Source organism: Dipodomys ordii, unplaced genomic scaffold, assembly GCF_000151885.1.
Source record: "Dipodomys ordii isolate 6190 unplaced genomic scaffold, Dord_2.0 Scaffold219, whole genome shotgun sequence".
In the NCBI taxonomy this organism is placed as follows: domain Eukaryota; kingdom Metazoa; phylum Chordata; class Mammalia; order Rodentia; family Heteromyidae; genus Dipodomys; species Dipodomys ordii.
This window is the reverse complement of record NW_012267435.1, coordinates 1,271,187-1,295,707: the sequence shown is the minus strand read 5'-3', so window position 1 is coordinate 1,295,707 and position 24,521 is coordinate 1,271,187. Positions and strand designations below refer to the sequence as shown.

At 37.5% G+C, this 24,521-nt stretch overlaps 1 protein-coding gene across 1 annotated transcript; it reads right to left on the bottom strand.

Annotated features, from left to right (window-relative positions):
- Positions 1–21,294: 21,294 nt before the first annotated feature.
- On the bottom strand, positions 21,295–22,074 carry LOC106000465 (spindlin-2). The gene has a single exon (XM_013035738.1). The coding sequence runs from the start codon at positions 22,072–22,074 to the stop codon at positions 21,295–21,297; it is 780 nt and encodes a 259-aa protein (XP_012891192.1).
- Positions 22,075–24,521: the final 2,447 nt, after the last annotated feature.

Genomic DNA, 24,521 nt, shown 5'->3' with positions numbered 1-24,521 from the left:
CAGTACTCAGGGTTTTGAACAAAGCTTTTTAATTAGAGTCTGATGCTCTACCACTTGAGCCACATTCCCATTTCTGGCTTTTTTTGCTGGTTAATTAGAAATAAGAGTCTTTCAGTGTTTTCTGCCCAGACTGGCTTTGAATTTCAATCCCCAGATTTCAGTCTGTAGAGTATCTAGGGTTATAGGCAGGAGCCACCAGTACCTGGCTGGATCTGTCCATTTTTGAAAGTGAGATGTTGAAGAATTTCAGTATTATTTTATTGCTATCTGCTTCTAACTTCATGTCTATTAATATTTTCTTTATATATTTAGGGAGTCCCAATTTTAAATGCGTACATATTCACCATTATAACTTCCTGAGGAGTTAAGACCATTATCATTGAATTATATCCTTCTTTATCTTTTATGATAAGTTTAAATGGAAGTCTATTTTATCTTACATAAGTATAGCTACCTGCTATCATTTGGCTACTGTTTTCACAAAATATCTACTTCCATCCTTATATTTTTAGCCTGTATGAATTCTTGAAGATAAATTATGTCTCTTCTAAGTAGCACATAATTGGATCATTTAAAAAATCCACTTGGCTACCTAATGTCTTTGGATAGCAGGATTCAATTCATTTATCCAATGCATATTATGTAAAAACTGAACTACATAACTTGAGGGTAGAGATGGGAGTGGGAAAATCAGGGAGAATGATGGAAGAGGTGACATTGATCAAGAAGCATTGTACTCATAACCTGATTTAGGAAATTGTAACCTCTTTGCACACCTATTTAATAATAAAAATAAATACATAAATTTAATTAGCTACCTAACAATTTTTGATACTAGAATTCAATACATTTATATTAAGTATTAAATATAATTTTAAAAATAATTATTTCAAGTCTGTTTTCATGAACATTACTCTAAAACAAAGGCTTATTTCCACCATATCTTTTTTATTATTATATTTGTACAAAGGGGTTGAATTGTGATATTTTCATAATACAGTTAATGTACTTTGATCATATTCACATGCTCTATTACTATTTATAATCCATCCTCATCTCCTTTTAAAAATAATTTTAAGAGAGTTTAATATGATATTTTTATATACATAGAGGATACTTCAATTACCCCTCAATCACTTTTTTCTTTCCTCATTCCTCTTCCCAACAATTTCTCCCACTAAATCCTACTGCATTGTTGGTGGGAGTGTAAACTTGTTCAACCACTTTGGAAAGTATTATGGAGGTTCCTCAAAAGACTCCACATAGAGCTCCCCTATGACCCAGCAATACCACTTTTGGGCATTTACTCAAACGATCACAAACAAGGCCATACTAAAGCTACCAGCACAACTATGTTTATGACAGCATTATTCACCATAGCTAAGATATGGAACCAACCCAGATGCCCCTCAGTAATGAATGGATCAAGAAAATGTGGTACACACACACACACACACACACACACACACACACACACACAATGAAATTCTATGCCTCTGTCTGAAAGAATGACACTGCCCCTTTTGTTAGGAAATGGAAAGACTTGGAAAAAATTATATTAAGTGAAGTCAGCCAGGCTGAAAGAAACATAGGTCCCATGGTTTCCCCTATCTGCAATAACTAGTATATGTCTAGGACAAGCAGAAAAGATCAAAAGCTATGTACATATGACTATACAAGCTGATACTAAGTGAAATGAACCCCAAGATAGGGAACAAGATGTTTTATCTTTCTTGCTGTTGTTTTTAATGTACTTATAATGTACTATATGATTTTTTGTGTTTCTTTTGTATGTTCTTCCCCCATGGTATAACCCCTGTTTTCAATGTATTTGATTCTGGTGCTCTGCATCTTGTGTATACATTTTTTCTAATTTGGGGAGGGGAAGGGAAATAACAAAATGCTGAAATAAGGATACAGGATGACCCATTGTAACAACAAGATGTACAAGACACTATGTTGAAAGCAAACTTTACAACTTTGGCGGGGAGGGAGGATTTGGGGAGGTAAGGAGTAAAGGGATGGTAGGGAAAAACAAATGAAGGGGTAACAATGCTTGTTATGAAATGGACTCATTACCTTGCTCATGCAACCCCTTTGTACAGTATCTCTATGATAAAAAATATATAAAAATGGTGCTAAGCAAAATGAACCCCAAAATAGGAACACATGTTTTTTTTCCTTTGTTGCTGTTGTTTTTAAAGTACTTATAATATACTATGTGATATTTTTGTTTCTTTAGTATGTTCATCCCCCACAGTATAACCCCTTTTTTCACTGTCTTTTATGTCAGTACCCTGCATCTTGTATATACATTTTTCTAATTTGTGGAGGGGAAGGGAAATAACAAAATGCTGAAATAAGGATACAGGTTGACCCATTGTAACAATGAGATGTACAAGAGACTGTGTTGAAAACAAACTTTACAACTTCAGGGTGGGGAGGGAGGAGTTGGGGAGATGGGGAGGAAAGAGACAGTAGGGAGAAAACAAAGGTGGAGGTAACAATGCTTGATAGGAAATGTACTCATTACCTTATTCATGTAACTGTAACCTCTCTGTACAGTATGTTTACAATAAAAATACATATTTGAAAAGATTCCCTTTTTCTTTTCTTTTTTTATTTTTTTTTGTCAGTCATGGAGCTTGAACTCTGGGCCTAGGCTCTGTCCCTGTGCTCTTCAGCTCAAGACGAGCACTCTACCTCTTGAGCTACAGCACCACTTCTGGTTTTCTAGTGGTTTATTGGAGATCAGAGTCTCACAGACTTTTCTGCCTGGGCTGGCTTTGAACCATGATCCTCAGATCTCAGCCTCCTGAATAGCTAAGATTATAGGCGTGAGCCACAGGCACCCAGCTCCCTTTTTATTTTCATGTGGATTTGGTCTTGTCTACCTACATACCACATAAAAGAGAAAATATATCATACTTATCATTCTGAGTCTGGCTTATTTCACTTAATTTAATGATTTCCAATTTCATTCACTTAGATGAAAATAACGTAATTTCATTTTTCTCTGTGACTAATATTACCACTTTTTGGTGGGGGGTCCGGTTGTGGGGCCTGAACTCTGGGCCTGGGCGCTGTCCCTCAGCTCTTCAGCTCAAGGCTAGCACTCTACCACTTGAGCCATAGCGCCACCTCCAGCATTTTTCTTTTTGCTTTTGTGGTGCTGAGGAATTGAACCCAGGGCCTCATGCATGCAAGGCAAGTGCTCTACCACTGAGCCACCTTCCCAGCCCAAATATTACCACTTTTTCTTTATCTAATCATCAGCTGACAGACATCTAGGCTGATTCCATAGCTTGGCTACTGTGTGTAATGTAGCAATAAATCTGGATGTGTGAAATCATATGGAAGTACAAAGCACCCAAATAGCAAAGCAATCTTGAGCAAAAAGAACAACCAACACTAAAAGTATCATAATACTTGACTTCAAACTATAGTACAGAGCCATTGTAACAGAAAAAATAGTACAACAGATTCATGAGCCAGTGGAACACATTAAAAGCTCTAGAAATAATCCCACATAGATAGAGCCATCTGATCTTTGACAAAGGTATCAAAACTCTGTTGGAAGAAAGACATTCTCTTCTGCAATTGATGTTGGGGAAACTGAATGTCCATATGTGGAAGACTAAAACTAGATCAGTATCTTTCACACTTCATAAAAATCTGTTCAAAATGGATCAATAGCCTTAATGTAAGACCTGAAGCTTTGAAAATACCATAGGAAATAATAGGGGATAACACTCCAAGATATAGGAATAAGCAATTATTTTCTAAACAGGATTTCAATTGTGCAGAAAATGAGCAAGAACTGACAAATGAGATTAGATCAAATTAAAGTGCTCTGCATATAAAAGGAAGCAATTATCAGAATGAAGAGACAGCATACAGAAAATCTTTGCCAGCTATTCATCTTAAAGTGACTAATTAATAAAAGTGTATATACAGAGATCAAAAAATTAAACAATCAGAATGACTATACACAAAGAAACAAACCACTAATGCTGGTGATGGGAGAATGGTAGACAGGGGCCCATATACTATTAATTGGAATGTAAACTAGTGAAGTTACTATGGAAATCAGTAGAGTTTCCTCAATATCTAAAAAATAGAGTTAGAACTAGGTAACTTGAGGAGATGAGTGGGGTTGGGACAGATGGGGGAGAGAATAATGACATTGATCAAGATGCACCATACTTATAAATTGACATGCTGAGTTGATCAAGGCTGACATTGACCAAAATGTATTGTGTTCATAAGCTAACCTGCTGAAATGAGACCCCTTTGTATCCCTATTTAAAGATAATTTTTCAAATAAACAAAAATAGAACCACCTAATGATCTTGCTATACCATTCCACAGCCAATATTTAATATAATTTTAGGTAAGTATTTACTACTGCTAGTTGGTTAATTGTTTAAAGTTACTTTGTTGAGATATTGTTCATTTCTTCTTCCTTGTTTGCCTTTGTAGTTTGGTGATTTTCTTTACTACTAAATTTTAATTTCTTTCTGTTTATCATTTGTATATACTATTGTTTTTTGCTTTGTGATTACCATACAACTTGCTAAAATATCTTATACTTGTAATAGACTACTTTATGCTTGTAGTAGTTGAAATTCAATTACTTCAAAAATCTCTAGACATTTACCTATCCTCCAGAACTTGTGTCTTTGTTGTCATAATTTATGTTATTTTATATTGTGTACTTAATAACTTATTGCAGCTATAATTAATTTTTACTGTTTTGGTATCTATCTTTCATGCTGCAGATGTAAAGGAGGTACCATTATTACTATATTCAGAATTTATCCACTTATTTGTGTAATTGAATTATATGTTCTCATATATTTTTATATGTTCTCATATATTTTCTTGTTAGTGATTATTATCCTTCCATTTCCCCTTAAATACTTTATTTTTTTTCAGGTAGGAAAAGAAGTTTATTTAACAAAGTGGATGGTTGCCCCCTTAAATACTTTATTTCTCTTTTATTTTGGATATTCTACTTTTGGTACAACAATTTGGGCTGTGATATACTTTTCTTTCTACATTTTAGATACATTAGCATATTCACTTAGCCTGCAATGTTTATGCTGAGAAGTCTTCAGATAACCTAGTGGGGATTTCCTTATATATGATTTGATACGTTTTTTTATCCTACACTAAACATTATCCCTTTGTTGTTGATTATTGATAATTTAGCAATAATATACCCTCTAGTGGATTTATTTTGGTTGAACTTATTTGGCTACCTAAATTTTACATACAATACATACATACATACATGGATAGATATCTATCTTTCTAAGACTTTGGGAGTTTCTAGCAATTATTTTGTTAAAATGCCCTTTGATTTTTTTCTTCTTCTGTAACTTCTATCATGGACCTGTTCATTTTGTACTATCCCATAAGTTCCATAGGCTATCTTCACTGCATTGTGTATCCTTTTAATTCTTTTGCTGGTGACCGAATAATTTCTAAAGACATGTCTTTCCTGTGTTGCTTAGATCTATATGATGTTTCAATTATGAGTCACAGAAAAGTTTTCTCCCCAAGCAAATCTTCAGTTTTAAAAGATGTGTTCAGTCATGTATTTTTTTATTTAAGTAGCTATTTCAAGTGAGTATAGAACAATTCAACAAGCTGTATAGTTTTTGCTGATTTCTATGAGGCAATCACTCCTATCTTGGCTGCTTTCAAGCTAAGATACTATTGTGAGATGACTAAACACAATGATGGGAAGAACTAGATGCAATCAATTCTATTTTAAGCCAGTGCAGCTAAGCTTAACCCACTAGTGATCTACACATAATCAAATTTATAGAAGTAGAGAGTACATGGAAGTGATTTCAAGACCAGGTTTATACATTTGAGAGCAAGAATTTGAGAAAGTGTGACAGCACCTACTTGCCCTTATGGCTATTCAATGTTTACCATTTACATCCTATCTCTATTTACATATATTTAATACGTGTAACTCTGTCATAAGACATATATAGTTATAATTAGGGATGGATAATAGACTATTTAAACTGAACAAATTATGTTCTCAGGCAAAATCATGATTATTAACCAATGATATGATGGGTATTGTATCAGAAATAAGCAGAATCTGGAAAAGAACAAGTGATATGATGTAAAATAGCCTCAGGTTCAATTTCCATATATTTATGCAAACATCTTCCCTATCCTTGACTAGCATGCCATAAGAAAATCATTCATTTCTGTGATGTCATTTTCCAATGATATATTAAATATTAAGAGCAGAATGTAGTTTTCTTCTTTTTGTGGTGTGTGTGCATGTGTGCCAATCCTGAGTCAGGCTTTTTCTGGGTAGTTCATTGAAAGTAGGAGATGCACGGACTTTCCTGTCTGGGCTGGCTTTGAATAGTGATTCTTGAATTCAGCTTCCTGAGTAGCTAGGATTAAAGGCATGAGCCACCAGTGCTCAGCTTTTTGTTTGTTTGTGTGTTGTTGTTTTAATGAAAAAAAGAGGTGCTAGGCAGAGCACCTGCCTAGTTTAAGGTCCTGATAGAAATCTCCGTACTCTCAAAACCATTTTTGAAATAAAAATATGCAAAATTTCCAGTGGAAGAAAATCGAAATTATGATTCATTGTTTGGGAAATGTTACCAGAATGGCCCTGTAGTCACACAAAATAAATATTTGTGGGTGGGAAGAGTGTTAAATATAAGCATTGTCAAAATAATGCCAGAAAAAAATAATTCAATCAGGAAAATGAAGCAGTAACTTTTAAATTATTATGAAATACATTGAGATGAAAAAAGTCATAGAGAATAATATGATGGAAAAGTACATTCTCTACTCAGTGTCACTCAATCTTAACATCGAAATTTTTCTCAGCAACTTTTAGGGGCTGTGGAGTATGTGCTGGTCCAGTGGCTTGAATTTAAAGCCTGGCACGGTCCCTGAACTTTTCTGTTCAAGACTAGCACTACCACTTGGGCCATACAGTTCCATGTTTGGCTTTTTGGTGACTAATTGAAGATAAGAGTCCCATGGCCTTTCTTGCCCAGGCTGTCTTTTAAGCCCAATCCTCAACCCCTGACTAGCTAGGATTACAGGTGTGATCCACCAGTGCCCAGAAATTTTTAGGGTTATTTTTAAATCAAAATAATATAATTTAAGCTTACAAATACAAGTATTTTTATACCTTTCCCAGTGCCTTTTTGCTTTGTTCATTTCTAGTGGGTAACCATTTTCTAGAATTTGATTGTTTATAATTCTCATAATATTTTCTCCATATATGTTTAAAACTACAAAAAAAAGATAAGATTGCCTTGAATATTTTAAAGTGTTTGTTGATGCTAATGTTTTGTATCCAGTTTGAGATTGCTTCCCTTTGCCAGAGCCTCTAATTATAGAGCCTTATTGCTCAAGGGTGTCACTAATTACTAACTGTGAGTCAAAAATTAAGACAATAAATCAGCCTGTAGGATAGTTTCAGACACAGACTGGTTTGGGCCCAGCTCAACTACATATTGTGGCTATCTGATATAAAGTACCAAGCAGAATCCTCAATCAGAAACTATGCCAAGTATCCAAAAACCTAGCTTGGTTTTGGCTCTCGATTTTGATGATGAGAGGCTGAAAATTTTTCGGTACCTGAAAAACTAAGTTCTGTAAATATGCTTGCATAGAATTGAGAAACAAACAGCTCCTAAATTGTGTTGGGGATTTTCAGTGACTCTTTCTAGGAAATGTCTGATAGACTTAAGCTCGTAACTTCATACCATGTGGATGCCATACGATATACAATGAAAGATTGTTTTATGATAGCACATTAATTATATATAACTACATAATAAATATTCTAATTATATATAGCAAAACTTTTCTTTTTTCTTTTTTTGTCAATCATGGGGCTTGAGCTCAGGGCCTGCACACTGTCTTGAGCTCTTTCACTCAAGGCTAGTACTTGAGTCACAGCACTAATGGACTTTTCTGCCATGGCTGGCTTTGAACAGCGATCCTCAGATCTCATCCTCCTGAGTAGCTAAGATTACTGGTGTGAGCCACTGGTGCCTGGCCACACTATTACTATATTGACTATTATATATATATATATATATATATATTATAGTAAATATAGAGAGACACTTATAGTAAATCCATACATACATACAAAGTATATTCGTCATATCTAATTATCCTTGCAATACTCTCTCCTCAGGCATGTCATTGTACCATCATCCTTCCTAGTCCCTAGTTATCATGACTACTTTCAGATGACCAGGGGTTTTTATTTTTGTTTCCTATTTATTGTTGTTTGAATTCTTCATAAGAAACAAAACATACTTATTTTTCCATGTCTGCATTATGTCTAACATAATGTCTTCTTGTTCCATCAGTTTTTCTGCAAATGACAGGATGCTCTGTGTAAATATACCATGTTTTCTGTATTCAGTCATGTGTTGATATGCACTTAGGCTGATTACATTTATTAGTTACTGTGAATAGTGCCACAATATACATGGCATGGAGGTATCTCTTCTGCATGCCAACTTCATTTCGTCTGCATATTATACTCAGAAGTGGGTTACTTGGAACATCATACAGTTGTATATTTAGGTTTTAAAGGAACTGTCATATTGTTTTCTACAGTGGCTACATTAATTTACATTTTCACTCAAACTATGAGCTCCTTTTTATCTATATTCTTTCAAGCATTTGTTATATTTCTTATATTTTCCTATATTATTTTTCTTATCTATACTCTTTCAAGTGTTTATTATATTCCTTATTTTATTGATAAAGGCTATTCCGATGTGAGAAACTGACATAATTGTAGTTTATATCTGTATTTCACTGATGGCTGGTGAATGAAATAATTTTTCATGTATTTTCTCGCCATTTTTACATTTACTTTTGAGATGTGTCTATTCAAATAATTTTCTCATTTTTAAATAAAATACTTATTTTTAATTTCTAAGCTTTTTGAGCTTTTAATATATTACAAATAGTAGTCATCTGACATAGGAATTGCTGGCAATTACATGAACTGTCTCCACTCTTAATTTTGCCATTTGCTGTTCAGGAACAGTTTGATGCAATCCCATTAAGAAGAGTTATGGTGGAGGGGATAAATTTGTTCAAATGGCACTGAGTATAGGTGTGGACATATCTTGATAAAAGCCCTTCATAGTACAAACATATGTTAACTCAAATATGAAATAATATTAATAATTGAGAAAAAGAATAAGTTGCTTTTGGATATATGGGTTTATTTTGGGGTTCTGTATTTTGCTGTATTGATCCATCTGTTCTTAGGATGTTTGTAGGTTCTTACATTATATAGGTTACTATGACTCTGAGGTATTTCTTGAAATACGGTATTATGATACCTCCAACTTTGTTCTTTTTGACCAAGATTGAGCTATTGCAGTGCTTGTGCTTCTTCAGAAATTTCAATGTTGTCTTTTTCAATGTTGTTCTATAAAGCATATTATTGCATTTTGATGAGGATGTAGATTACATTGGGCAGTGTGGACATTTGATCACTGATTTTTTTCAGTCTAGGAACATGGAAAGTTCATTTTTACTCTCTCCACCAATTTCTTTCAATGGGTTGTTTTTCCCTGTCATTTTCCTTCTAGTGTTGTTTCACTTCCTTAGTTAATTCCTGAGAACTTTTTGTTAGAGTCTCCAGGTTTTCCTAAGTAAAATGGGATGTTAATATTGATTGCCAGCCTGATTGATTGGGCAATATTCCTAGGAGATTAGTAAAGCACACTTCTGGGTGTGTCTATGAGAGCATCTAGAGACAGTCAATTAAAAGGGAAAACCCTCCCTAAATCCAAGTTGTTCCATCCATATGTTGGGACCCAGATGAAATTAAAGGGGAAGAAAGAAGGAGACCACTAACACAGAAATCCTCATTTCTGATTCTTAGTTGCCATGAAGTAAGCAGCTTCTCATTGTCATATTCTGTCTCACCTCAGTCTCTGAAACAAAGAGCCGGCTATCCATAGACTGAAACTTTTAAATCCATGAACCAAAATAAATCTTATCTTTTTAAAATTGTTTTTCACAGATATTTGTTACAGAGGTGAAATATATACTAACATACACATACTCATAATCTAGGAACTACAATCACTTAACTTCCTCATTTCTTCTAGCCTTTCTATTTCTTTCACTTGCCTAACTGCACTGGCTAGCACAGTACAATATTGATGAGTGGTGATAGTATGTACCCCTGTCTTGTTTTTTATCTTAGAGAAAATTCTTTCATTTCCCCCCCCATTTTGTATGATTTTGACAATGTGTTTGTCCCATACAGCCCTTATTTTGTTAAAATAACACTCTACCCTTCCTAATTTGTTGAGTTTGTAATCACAAAAAATGGCAACTTCTATTCAGTCATGGGGCTTGACCTCAGGGCCTGGGTGCTGTCTCTGAGGTCTTTCCATCAAGACTAGCACTGTACCATTTTGAGTCACTACTTCACTTCAAGTTTTGTGGTGGTTAATTGGAGATAAGAGTCTCATGGACTTTCCTGCTTGGGTTGGCTTTCCTACCCAGGCTTTGAACTATGATACTCAGATCTCAGCCTCCTGAGCAGCTAGGATTACAGGCCTAAGACACCAGCACTTAGTATGAATAACCAGTTTAAAAAAAAAAACCAACATCCCTGCTTTCACTGTATTTGATGTCGGTATAATTTGTGGAGGGGAAGGGATAGAACAAATCGTTTAAATAGGGGTACATTGCATTGCAACAATGAGATGTACAAGTCGTTATGTTGAAAACAACTTTACAACTTTGGTGGTGGGGGGAGGAGGATTGGGTGGGGAGTGGGAGGAGGATGGGAAGGGATGGGAAGGGGAAACAAAGGAGGAGGCTACAATGCTTGATAAGAAATGTACTCATGATCTTGCCCATGTAATTGTAACCCCTCTGTATAGAATTTTCACAATAAAAAAAGAAAAAAGCTTAAAAAAACCCCAATATGTCTACATCTGTGTAGATGATCATATGGTTTTCATCCTTTTTTCTAGTTATATGTTGTATTTCATTGATTTGTTTTGTTCAATTGTATTTTCTAATATATTGCTGAGGAATATTTTGTCGCTATGTTCATCAGCATTAATAGTCTTAATTTTCTTTTACATTGTATTCTTGTCAGGTTTAGGTATCAATGTAAACCTGGCCTTATATAACAGTTTGGAAAGGTTTCCTCTTTTTCAGCTTTATAGAGTAGTTCAGCTTTCTAGTGTCAGTTCAGCTTTAAATGTTTTGTAAAATTTAAGAATGAAACTATTCTCTTGCAAGATTTTTCACTTTGAATATACTGCTGTTTAAATATATCTCTCTGTTTCTCTTTTTTTTTTTGTCGGTCATGGGGCCTGAACTCTGGGCCTGGGCACTGTCCCTCAGCATTTCAGCTCAAGGCTAGCACTCTACCACTTGAGCCACAGTGCCACTTCTGGCTTTTTCTGCTTAGTGGTGCTGAGGAATCAAACCCAGGGCCTATGCATGCAAATCAAGTACTCTACCACTGAGCCATCTTCCCAGACCAAATCTCATTATTTTTATTAGATAAATATACATTCTCTTGTATAAATATTGAAATGTGTGCCCCCAAATTAGTCTTTTTCTTATAGATTTTATGATTTGTAATCATATAGTCTTTTCAGAATAATTCTTAGTGATTATTTGAATTTGTATTAGTTGTAATGTGTTCTTTTCATCTTTAATTTATTTGTGCTTATTTTTTATCATTTTTATTAGCATAGCTAGAAGATTATTTTGTATATTTTTTCAAAGAACTATCTCTATTTCAGTGATCTATGTGATTTTTAAGTCTGTATTTTGTCTATTTCTGCTTTGATATTTATTTCCTACTACTAATTATTTATTTGTTCTTGCCTTCATACACACTTGAAATATGTTATTAGGTCATTTATTTGAAATCGTTCTATTTATTTTAGCAATACTGAGGTTTGAACTCAAGGCCTCAAGCTTTCTAAGCAGGTGTTCTTCTGCTGAGCCATACCTTGAGCCATTTTTTCAGTGGCTGTTTTTGAGACAAGATCTCAATTCCTGTCCAGGAATGCACCTAGATCACAATCATATTTTTTCACTTCCTGCTGCTAACACGTTCATCTTCTTCCATTGAGATGAAGTCTCCCAGGCTTTTTTTCACTTGCACTTGCCTGGAACTATAATCCTCTAGATCACAGTTCCTCACATAGGTGAGATAACAGTTATGAACCACTATATCTAGCTATTGGTTGAGAATGAGTCTCAGATGTATGACTATATGATCACAGCGATATTAGAATAAATTAGCATAAATTAATTATGCAAAGGTGTTTCATCAAAGTAATTCATATGTGTATATACTATAACTTAGTCAGATTAGCCTTATCTATTACTTTCTCTTTCCTGGTCCCTCTATCATCACTATTGCTTAAAAGTTTTCAGTGGGTTTACTCACATAATTTGCATACATAGTCACATATTTTTTATATTATTTGTCCTCCATCATTTTCTATCCTTCTCTCTTTCCTGACTGTTCCCATAAACAGTCCCACACTTCTATTCAGGGAATTTGTGTGTGTGTGTGTGTGTGTGTGTGTGTGTGTGTGTATGTGTGTGTGTGTCTTTTAAGTTTCTCCAAATGAGAGAGAATATGAAATATTTGGCTTTTTGAGATTGGTTTATATCATTCAACATGATGATCTTCAGCTTTATTCACTTTCTGCAAATGACACTGATCTTTATAACTGTTGCATTTATTTATATATAATTGTTATAGTATTATATTCTTTTTTCTTATGGTTGAGTAATATTCTAATGTATCTATGTATCATATTTTCTTTATTCATTCATCAGTTGTTGGATACCAGGACTGTTGCCCCAGTTTGGTTACTGTGAATAGAATCAAAATAAAAATGGATATGTAAGTGTATTTCTTATATATTGATTTATTCTTCTTCAGGTACATGCCTAAGCATTAAGGTAGTATCATAAGGCACACTAATTTTAGTTTTGTAAAGACCCATCCACACTGATTTCTCAGTGTTTGTACTTGTTTACATTCTCATTAACAGTGTCTGAGGGTTGCTTTTACCTCTGTCCTCACTAGAATTTGTTGTTGTTTATTCTCTTGATAATTGCCAGGAAAGGAAGGAATATTTGTTTCCTTTTGTTCAGCATTTCCATCATGGCTGAGGATGTTGATCATTTCTTCATCTACATGTTAATCATTTGTATTTTACCCTCTGAGAACTGTCTCTACAATTTGGGATTTGGAAGTTCTTGGTCTACAGAGTGTCCAAAGTTGCTCTTAAATATGACTGGCTGGGGTTTTTTTTTGGCAGATTTTAAAATTCATTGTCCTTTAATTTTGACAGTTTGTATTGTGGTTAGTATTTTTTCCAGTCATGTTTATTTGGAGTTGTAGAAATCTATTTCTGAATGCCAGTGTCTTTCCTGAGATTAGGCAACTGTTGTGCTATTTATTTCCACTGAATAATTTTTATACTCAACTTTTATCTCTTTGCTTTCAGATATTACAATATTGCAAATATTTGATAATCTAATGTTTTGTCAGTGATTTTGAGTCTTCTTTTTGGTCTTTCTTATGTTCTTTCTGAATTAGAAATTTTAAAAGACCTGTTATAAAACTCCAATAGTCCTTATTCTTCTTGGTTCTCAGTAGAATTTTTAATGTACTTATTGAATCCTTAATTGTAAAGATTCCCCTTTGGTTGTTTTCCAAAACTTGTCTTTACTGACTTTCTCATTTATGTCCTTTATTGTTTTCCTAACTTGGTCCAAATACTTCTCTGTGTTCTCTTAAGTATCATTGATCTTTTTGTAAATCCTTTCCCATGTATTTCATTCACTTCAATTTCTTTGGAACCTCTTAGAGTTATAACCTTTCGGATATATTATATTACTCTTGTGTCATGCTTTGTGTACCCTGCTGAGATTTACTTATCTGGATTTTTTTTATCACTTTTATGGGATAGCTTTATAAGTGACTTTCTCCTGAAGATGTGTCTTTGCCTATTGGTTTGTTATGCAGTGTTAGTTTTATTTCTAGCATGACTCTGTAGTATTATTTCCTTTCACTGAACTGGCTGTGATTAGTGAATTTTGGCATGATGCATACATATTGTTTCAGAGTGTGAGAAACCCATTGTCTGTGTCATGCAGAGTGAAGAAATTTTAACAGTGCAAGATGCTATGGCCTAGAAAGCACAGTGTGTGGCATGCAGTGGGTGGAGGAGTAAGACCATTATCAAATGATGAGTATTTCTTCAAGCACTGTTACTATTGTTTCTGTTGCTTATAAGAGTGTCTAGGATTGGGGCTGGGAAGGTGGCTCAGTGGTAGAGTGCTTGACTTGCATGCATGAGGCCCTGGGTTCGATTCCTCAGCATCACATAAGCAAAAAGAAAAAAAGCTGGAAGTGGCGCTATGGCTCAAGTGGTAGAGCGCTAGCCTTGAGCTGAAGAGTTGAGGGACAGCGCCCAGGCCCAGAGTTCAGGCCCCATGACCGGACCCCCCCCCAAAAAAAATCCATTTTCATTTGATTAAGTTAGTTAAACCTGAAAAGTGAAGAGTGTCTAAGATTGACTGCACCAACAGTGATCTGGCGACTGAGGCTCTTATCTCCCAACCATGTGGTTCATGAGGAGCTATAGTGGAAAGAACCAAAGCACCCCACTCTGTAATGTTCTTACCAAGTCTTATTGTTATGACTGATCAAACATGGTGTGAGAGCAACCAACAGTGAGGATTCTGTAGATGTAGTTGCCCTTAGACTTGTGATGTAATTCCTCTCTGTTGTTACTGGGGGCACGTCTACCCAAGAGCAAGACCTCAGGTTTTATTACCTGTGCATAAGTAGGGCAAGAACAACAGCTGGGGCAATGCTCACCATAACTGTTTCAATTGTGGTGCCTGCTTGAAAATGAGTAGTGCTAGGTCATATTTTAGAACTAAGCTAAATACTTCTAGAGGCCTCTTTTGGCTCTGTGCACCCAGGGTTGAAGTAATGGCCTAGACTAATCTTTTCTTTAGCTGAAATGCACACAAAAGTGAGCAAGAGCAGAAAGCAACTGGAGGCAAGCATTGCCTCACCAGACATCCCAAAAAATATTGATAAAACTTGACAGTGGCATTGCTGAAGGTTACCCCCAGCAAGTTCCTTTGGACAACACAATAGAGGCATAGATTTCTTTCCCCATCCTGCAGTTCTGTGTTTCACTGGGAGAGGGTAGCAGGAACCATAGTATGATTGCTTTCAGTTCTAATGCCAGCCTGCATTCACATATAAGTGGCAATAGCACTAGTCTTAAGGGGATAGGCTCTCTAACCTTTCAGTTCACGAAGAAGGCATCCTACAACCTCCTCTTTGTTGCAACACCAGTCCCTTTCAACGCAGGAGAATCAATGTACTTGAGTCAGTACTATACTTTGACAAGTTTAGTTTATAAAGCAACTATTCACTGAGCCTAATGTAAGGGAATGTGTGTGGTACCCCATAATGGGGATATTATGGGGGCTTCTGACTTCTAGAGAAGTCTAAATTCATACAATTATCCTTTACCAAGATGGCTCCTGATTGCAGCACCTTGTGAGCTTACTGGGAGATGGTGTGAAATTTTTGTAACAATTTCAGATTACTAATTTGGTTAGGTTACAAACCTGTGAAGCTTGTGAAATTTTAAAATAGCTGCCATCATCCCTGGACTCTCCCTTTCATCCTTAATCCTGAAGAAGAGAGATATCTTCTCCCTCCAGCTGTGGAAGCTTGGCAGCAGGTGCTGGAATATTTTGTTTCTCTTACTATATAGGTTGTTGCCCTAGGTTTTTGACTCTACTATGGTTCACACTTTTCTCTTGAAATTTCCAATCTTCTCAAATAGTTACTTATCTCAAAAATTCAGCTATGTACCTACCTTTGCTTTAGTTCTTCTTTCTGAGAGATCAACTACTGGATGCCTCTGCCACGCATCTTGAAATATCTCTATAGTAATGTACATTTGGAAAAATGGAGCTAGATAAAATGAGGGGACTAGTAGGGTTGGGAAAAGTGGGGTAAATTAATGCAAGGGCTGATATTGATCAAGATGCATTGTATTAATAAACTGATATGTTGAATCAAAATCTTTTTGTATAACTACCTAAACATAATAAATTAAATTTAAAAGTTGTCAACATTGAAAACAGTGAGTACAATATTGTTAGGTGCGAAATATGGTTCGGTTAGATCTGTTTCCTGAGTAGCTAAAATTATAGTTATGAGCTACCAGTGACTTGCTGACATTAATCTTTTTTTTGAGGGGGGGTCTGATTGGGGGCCTGAACTCTGGGCCTGGGCGCTGTCCCTCAGCAATTCAGCTCAAGGCTAGCGCTCTACCACTTGAGCCACAGCGCCACTTCCGGCTTTTTTTCTTTTTGCTTATGTGGTGCTGGGGAATCGAACCCAGGGCCTCATGCATGCAAGGCAAGCGCTCTACCACTGAGCTACCTTCCCAGCCCCAAGTTAGGTTTTTTGTTGCTGTTTTATTCATCTAATTTTTACTGACCATCTGTTTACTAGTGAAGATCATTTTTTAATTATGCCAATAAGGATCCTTGCCTTTTGCTCCAGAGGAAAGCTTTCTTCATCTCCCAAATCCTCTTTATAACCCTACTACTTCAGAGAGAGCCATTAAATCTTCTGAACCTATTTGCTGCTCAAACAGCTTTCAAAGGACAGCCTAATGCAAAGGATAGTCAATATGTCTTATTTGCATGATGTAGAGACACATGTGAAACTCACATATAATTGTCTTCCAATAATGTATGAATGAAATTTCTGGTAGTTCATTGTCTTCAAATATATTGAACAATGCACAATTTCAATGCAACTTAAACTGCACCAACACTGCACAAAATATCTCACATTTGTTTTACTGGTCAATATCTTCAACTTTCTTTTTTTTGGGGGGGGGTCCAGTCGTGGGGCCTGAACTCTGGGCCTGGGCGCTGTCCCTCAGCTCTTCAGCTCAAGGCTAGCACTCTACCACTTGAGCCACAGCGCCACTTCCGGCTCCGACTTTTTTCTTTTTGCTTATGTGGTGCTGAGGAATCGAACCCAGGGCCTCAGGCATGCAAGGCAAGCGCTCTACCACTGAGCCAACTTCCCAGCCCAATATCTTCAACTTTCAAATATGTTGCTGATCTAATGTGTATGAAATCATATGTAATATTGGTTTCTATTTTCCTGATTCCTGATGAGATTCATATAATCTAATGCATTCCAAGTACTCTTATTAAGTACTTGAGATAAAATTGTAAACATAAATGAAAAAAAATCATTCAATTTCAAGACCTTATATTCTGGCAGGAAATATAAAAATCAGTAAGTGAATACTTTAGTATATAAGGTGACATATACTATAGATTAAAGCAATGAGATGCATATTAAAGCAATGTATGATTGTTAACTATGTAATCTACTATTTTTCTGAATTGCCAGCTTTCTATAGACAGATTGTACTTTTCTTATTGACATCAATTAATGATTTCATTCATTGCACATATTCTACCTTTTAGCAATATCTTATTTCTCTCTTTTTTGTTTATGATGACTTTTATAATTAGGAAAGTCTTCATTTCATTCTAACCTTATTCATCAAAACTTTCCTTAATGTAGGGCTGGGAAGGTGGCTCAGTGGTAGAGTGCTTGCCTTGAAAACTTTCCTTAATGAACTGTGCTTTTGTAGGTTTTGTTTCCCACTTACTGGGTTCAGAATTACATATTCATTTACACTGTCTTCTAAATGTTTTATACATGTTACTTATTAGGATATTAATATGATGCATTTGACATTTACTGTGTGTGTGAAGTATGAAGGGATATTTTTTGATGTGAGTAGCCAATTAATTCATCATCATTTACTTATTTAATAGAATATTGTTCACTTATCAGTTGAAATTCCACTGCTATTAATTACTCAAGTTTCCTGTGTGCAAATGGGCCTTCTGGACACTAGGTTATATTGGTATGTTTGATTTTTCCTGCTTTAATCTAGAAACTTTATAGACCACCCTCTGTAGTTGAAAGAGTAAACTTAAGACAAAACAAGTTATTCTTCTGCTTATAAACAGCTAAAAGATTCTTTCTCTCCTGCTCTTTCTCAATACTAAATCTATATTCTGCTCCCAGACTGCAACCTGCAGGGCTCTAAACTCTTTGATTCCTCTGACCCCATGACCTCTTTGAACTCATCTCCTGCTCTCCCCTACCTTGCTCACTCAGCTTCAGCCATGCTGCCATGTTGCCTTCTCCCCTGAAATACATCAGGCCTTCAGACCTCATTTTTTTGAGGTCATTCTTTTTGTCTGTTGTAGGGCTTCAACTAAGGGCCTGGGCATTGTCCCTAGCTTTTACACTCAAGGCTAGTGTGCTACCATTTTAAGCAACAGCAACATTTCTGGTTTTCTGATGGCTAATTGAAGATAAGAGTCTTAACAGACTTTCCCACTTGGGCTGGTTTTGAACCACAATCCTCATATCTCAGCCTCCTGAGTAGTTATGATTATAGGCGTGAGCCACCAGCACCTGACTGGGACTTCATTTTTTGGCACTCTATCTGGAATAATCCTTCACCCAGACAGCCACAGGACCACTTCACTATTACCTTCACGATTTGACTTAAAAGCCAAGTGCTCGGTGAGGCCTCCCCTGGCCACCCTAAAATAGACCCTCCATGGAATTTCAGGTCCCATACTTTGCTTCTATTTTTTCTTTTTAGCCCCTACCACTATGAATATATATTTACTTAGCTTGGGCACTGTTTCCTTCCCTAACATGAACTCTGTTTGTTGGTAAGGTCATTCTTTATTTGTTCCCTGCTATATCAGTACCTTCGTCTAAATAATACCTGGCAGCCCCCTCCCATCCAAAGTACCTGTGAGATAAAGAGACAACAAATGAACTAAGAACACAGTCAGGACAAAGAAAAGTTAAAATGTGAAGGATGTGCTGGGTGTATCCATGAAGTTACAGACACATGCCTCCAAGGGACAAGTGTGAATTTTATTACAGTGAAGCAGGCCAGCTGGGGGAGGGGCAACTAGAGAGAAGATTCTGAGCCTAAAATGGGCTGAATCCTACCTCAGACCCAGCTGCCTTTATCCTTAATGGAATGTGGATCTCAATGATCTGTATTTTTATGACTCTATTTGATTTTCCACAAAAGCCAGCGATAGATTTACACTATTTGAACTCTCCCAAATGCCTAACGTACGAAATTTAAGCTGGAAAATAATAAAATCCAAATATCTAGCAAAACATGACAGCGAGCTGAGATTGGTCCTTAGATAAAAAGCTTTTGTTGGCTGGTGGTGTATGAAAGAAAATGAATTCCTGTGTGATGAGGTGGGCTGGCTTTGTGTAATTCTTGAGTCAGCCTCGGGGTCGGTGTTGAGTAGAGAGAATGAACTACATTTATCAACTTCCTTCAACCCTCCCGAAGCCTCTTATTTCCACACACTAGCATGAAGGTTAGTAAGCCTGACTATCAGAAACTGACCAAGACTCTTTGGGGGCAAAAGTATAGTTTAGTGAAGAGTGGGGATGCAGAAATCAAAGAATGAATTCTGAGAAGGACTTTAGGATGAATGGCTGAAGACAAAGCAAGAAGAAGAGGACACAGACCATGCACTGGACACCATGGTTCTCAGGGATTTTATTGAGGTTTCACACTCCTCTCAACCAATCACATAATCCCTCCATGTGACAATATACAACCAAGAGAATTAGTTACACAAAGTCACAACTCCCAGCTTATTTTCCATGACATCTACATTACCTGGAAAAAAAGAGCTGTGAAAACTTCCAAGACACTTTCCTATGAGTTTAGGGGATCACACTGGCCAGGGGCCAGTGAAGTAAGGTGTCAACAGCCACAGGCTTTATGGAAGGTATAGGCAGAATGAGGCTGTAAGGACAGAGGGCTGCCCTTGATGGAGCACCAGTTAGAACCACTGTGGTGTCAAGCAATAGCTAAAGCAGAGATAGCCAAGGTTTTCCCTTGCCTTGAGAAGATACAAGGCTCAATCCTCCAATGCTCCCCCCATCCAAGCAAGCGAGGTAGGGGGAGGAGCAGTGATGGGGCTCTTGTACTGAGTTCTGCAAGGTTCCCTTTATTGAGATTAAAACATTTCCAAAGTCAACATGGCCCATCTCTCAAATTGTGAGAGTCACAGTGGCTCATTTGCAAAAAATTCTGTAAGGGAGATGAATCATGACCTCTCCAGGTCCTAGATTTATTGCAAGTGCCTTCCTTGTGAAAAATAAAGGAGACACCCCCAGAGATCAGTGCTTATGAAGCACTGTTTTAGGTGTAGTACAAACTTCCTGTGACAAGAATACCCTTATAGCTATAAAATGATTGGTAGAGGCCCCTAGTAAACTTCCAATGGCACCCCTGTCTAAATGCCCTTCTGGGGGAGTACAATGCACCTGCCTTCTTTAATACCCACAACTTCACTAGGGTTGATGTGTTAATGTTATGAATCCCTGGGCCTTCCCAGAACTCTTGGGATCTGTTCTTCATACTTTTTATTCTATATTCTCACTCCCTCAGTCATTCTTTCTTTCTGGAATCTGTCCTTTCATATCTACCCTTGCTGGCCACGCTAACCTTCTGTGTCTTAGCCTTCCACAGATCCCCACCAACTTGATCTTTTCCTAGCTCTTCTAGACCTCTTCTAACCTTTCTTTGTTTCCCTCTCTACTCAATTTATTCTGTCTGTTTTCCTCTAAACCCCAAATTCTCACACTCAGTCATCATTTACTCCCTTTTCTATTGGATGTTTCCCCCTGATTCTCCCTAGGGAGCTTCCCATTTTTCTGGTACCTCTCTACCTCTTCTTAAGCACTCACCTCCTCCCCTGCCTTTCCCACAGCCCACCTCTAGCTCATTCCCCTCCCCACAGACTGTATCAGCTAAGTTTCATTTCCTCTTTAGGTAACTGGTCATACTAGCTGCACTTTATTCACAGGTTGAATGGACAGCTATTCCTTTCTTTTATGACCCATAAAGCAAACAACCCAATCTTTTCCACAAGACAAAGTACTTACATATAGTGTGTGATATCCACATAAAATTGTGTTTTTCAGAAAACAGTTATGCTGGCAAAGATGTTGGGTTATTAGGGATCCTTAAGCTTCAAATACATTGAAAAATTAGTATTTTGCGCATCTACAAATTATACATTTGCCTCCTCACATTTTGCAAGTTTTACCTAACAGGTTTTTTTCACCAAATCATAGACATAGATATGGAAATCATCATCAAACTTGATGAAATACACAGAGGGTTTGGCTTTAACTTGGTGAATGACCTTGCCTGTCCTTTTGGAGCCATCTTCTTTGGTATATTCCACATGTTTACCTATCAGGCCATCTATAACTCCTTCTGGCTCCCTCTCTGTTGGAGGAGCCTCATTGGACTCTGGCATAATGCGGAGGTCGCCTTCTTTGTAATCATCTAGAAGCTGGTACATGTACAGGACAGGATCTTTCTCATAGGTAATGTAAAACCAGGCTTTCATGATAGGTGCTTGGGCTAGCACCATCCCCCGCCATTCATCCTTAGAACCATGCTCACCCTCAAACATATGTTCCACTGCTTTGCCAATTATGGTATTTGCAAGGCGCACATCTCTGACTCGAGAAAATGGCACCTTATCAGGAAGGATTTTAAGTTTTAAAATCCTTTCATCCTGGTGAAGTTCCAGTCCATAGACACAGTCAATTCCATCATATTTCACCAGATAAAGAGAGGGATTTATAGGCACCTGATCCAGAACAGTTCCTTTCCACTGCGTGATAGGTTCGTCGCCTTCCTTCCATCCATGAGAAATTCTGCAGCCCACAATGTTCTTCCGTGGCTGGGACGCAGGTCTCCCCCTCTGCTTCTTTTGAGTGTGTTTTTTCTTTCTTATGTTTGTAGATCCAGTGTGGTGACCTACAGCTTCCCTAGTCTGCTGCTTTGCAGCTGTCTTCTTGTGGGGAGTCTTCATACCTGAAAAGGGAGGAGAAAGGCTAGGTAATAGAAGGTGAAGATTTTTCTGTGTATTGTTAAGTTCCTGTATACCATGCATATCACTACACAAGTTATTCACATGTGGCCAGTAGCAGTACTGTGTATCAAGACACTCTTGGATCCTTGCCTGCAATGTCCTCTTTCCAAGCTTCTTTGGCTGCACAAGAGAGCTAGAGAAGATAAGACTGTGGAAGTCATGGTAGTGGAGAAACCAGCAAGAGGGAGCGGGTTCCCGAACACATTTCCTAACTCCTCATTGCCATCCCAGTCCCTCCCATCCTCCAGGCTAAGCATTTACCATTTTTAGCCCCAATCTCATGTTTCCATTCCCATGCATGTATTTCCCTTGAATCCTACCCACTGCTGTCTGCTATTCATCCCATCATCTTGTCCATACCCATGCCTGCTCCCCGGTGCTTCGTTTTCCTTCATATCTCTTCCTGGCCATCCCCATTTCCCCCCGTTGTGCTCCCACCACAAATCGAGTTTCCTTTCCAGCCACCTTTGTATACAAACCAACCTGGGGTTCTTTGCTCCCTGCCCCGCCCCCAAATCACTCTTCCGAGTTTCCCTCACCTTAAATGTTTAGCACCCACTCCGATTTTCCTGCTGGACACCCAACAACATCCACTCCTCTGGTTTTGCAGTCTGGAGCTCACCAATGCACGGGTCAGGGATCGCGATGTTCACGTGCCCAAATCGGACACCTCTCTGTTGCCTCCACGGCGACCCTGTAGCGAAGGAGGCAACAGCAGACCACCAGCCGAACGAGTGTTTGCAAGAGGTAGAACGAGAGGATTTCGAGACAAGGAGCTTGTCTGCGAGGGCGGTGGAGCAAGGCAACAAGACGTCGGACAAGTCCCCAGCGCTGTGCTCGCAGGCTCTCTGCTGGGGAATCAGAGGCGACTGCACCTCGGCTACTTAAGGCTTTCACTAGCAATTGCCGCCGCTGCAGTCTTACAGTCTCCTCCCACTTTTCATAGCATAGCTTCCTGCCAGGAGAGAGGCCGCCCCTTCCTGCCAAACAAGGCTTAGCAGCCCCCTCCCTCCATTCAAGCCACGCACTCTTGGAAAGAAGGCATTCCTATGCTGAAAGCCCCGCCCCTTCCCCCACGTCGGGAGCGCACCGGCTGTGTGTGTGTGGGGGGAACCACTCTCCCTCCCCACCTACGGGTCCACTCCTTTAATTCAGGGCCCCCGGGGCCCCCGGGACCCCCGGGGCTCTATCCCCATCTCTCACTCTGCCCCCTCCAAGCACTTATCCCCATCTGCTTTTTATCTTCCAGGAATTCGCCATTTCCTTTCCCCCATCCATGTACAGAGTTTATTCTTTGTATGCAAAAACCTGCCTTTCTTGTCCTTTAAGGGAATTTGGGATAGGATGACAGAAATGCGCTGGTGCTCCAAGCAATCTGCCATTTGACCCAATCTCTATGCAAGTTTCCCCGACTGTTAATTCTCAGACTTCACTTCTTAAGGATACTTTTTGTCCTTTTTCCTTTTTGTTTCTTTTCCCTCACATTGCAAAAGAATTGCATCCACAATATTAGAACACTGGCTGGAAGGAAAACTTCACCTGCTCTCCTTTCCCCTCTCCTCTTTGTTACAGCATAATACAAAGCTTCATTATTTCCTTTGCAATTTTCTATGCTCATAGAAAGCTTGGATCATTTATGCAAATTTGGATGCTAATATCCTTTGTAAAATAATTTCGCTTGATTTGCTTAAAAAACAGAGTTCATATAGCAATATTAATTATGCAAAATAGCAGTATTTGTTTTATTCAACCTTTTCAAGTTAGAAATAAAAATTTACCAGTGAAATATAATTCTCTTTGTCCTCTAACACAAATCCCGTTTGTCCCAGAATTTTGTATACAAAGCTTCTTAAGGTAAATTTAAAAATAATGATATTTTGTGCATTTCATGCTTTGTGATATTTTGAATACATTTTGGGAAGGGTAGGTTTTTTTTGTACTATAAGAAAAAAAATAATTCTCTTCAGTGGGCTACACCTGACATTTTGGGGAGATAGCTCCTGGTTTTATGACCCACTTATATACTGTAGGAGGTAATAAGAATGTGACAGCTGTATGCTTTGTAAAACTAAACAATACTAGACAATCTTATTTAATGGATCTTTCTTTAACTAGATAATTCTTAAGACTATTCAAGAAAATGTTGTAGTATTGTTTGGTAGTCACATTGCCAACAAGTCTAAAATGGAGTTATAAAATGTCTTATAATCTACTTACCTAAACGCAAATACAAATTTTATCTATTTTTTTCTTTCTTTTTTAAATTTCTTTTATTGTGAAAATACCGTATAGAGGGGTTACAATTACATGGGCAAGGTAATGAGTACGTTTCTTATCAAGCATTGTTGCCTCCTCCTTTGTTTCCCCTTCACATCCCTTCCCATTCC

Bases quoted from the DNA above. Each gene is read 5' to 3' on its own strand.
- LOC106000465 (XM_013035738.1), bottom strand. From the start codon at position 22,074: ATGAAGACTCCCCACAAGAAGACAGCTGCAAAGCAGCAGACTAGGGAA.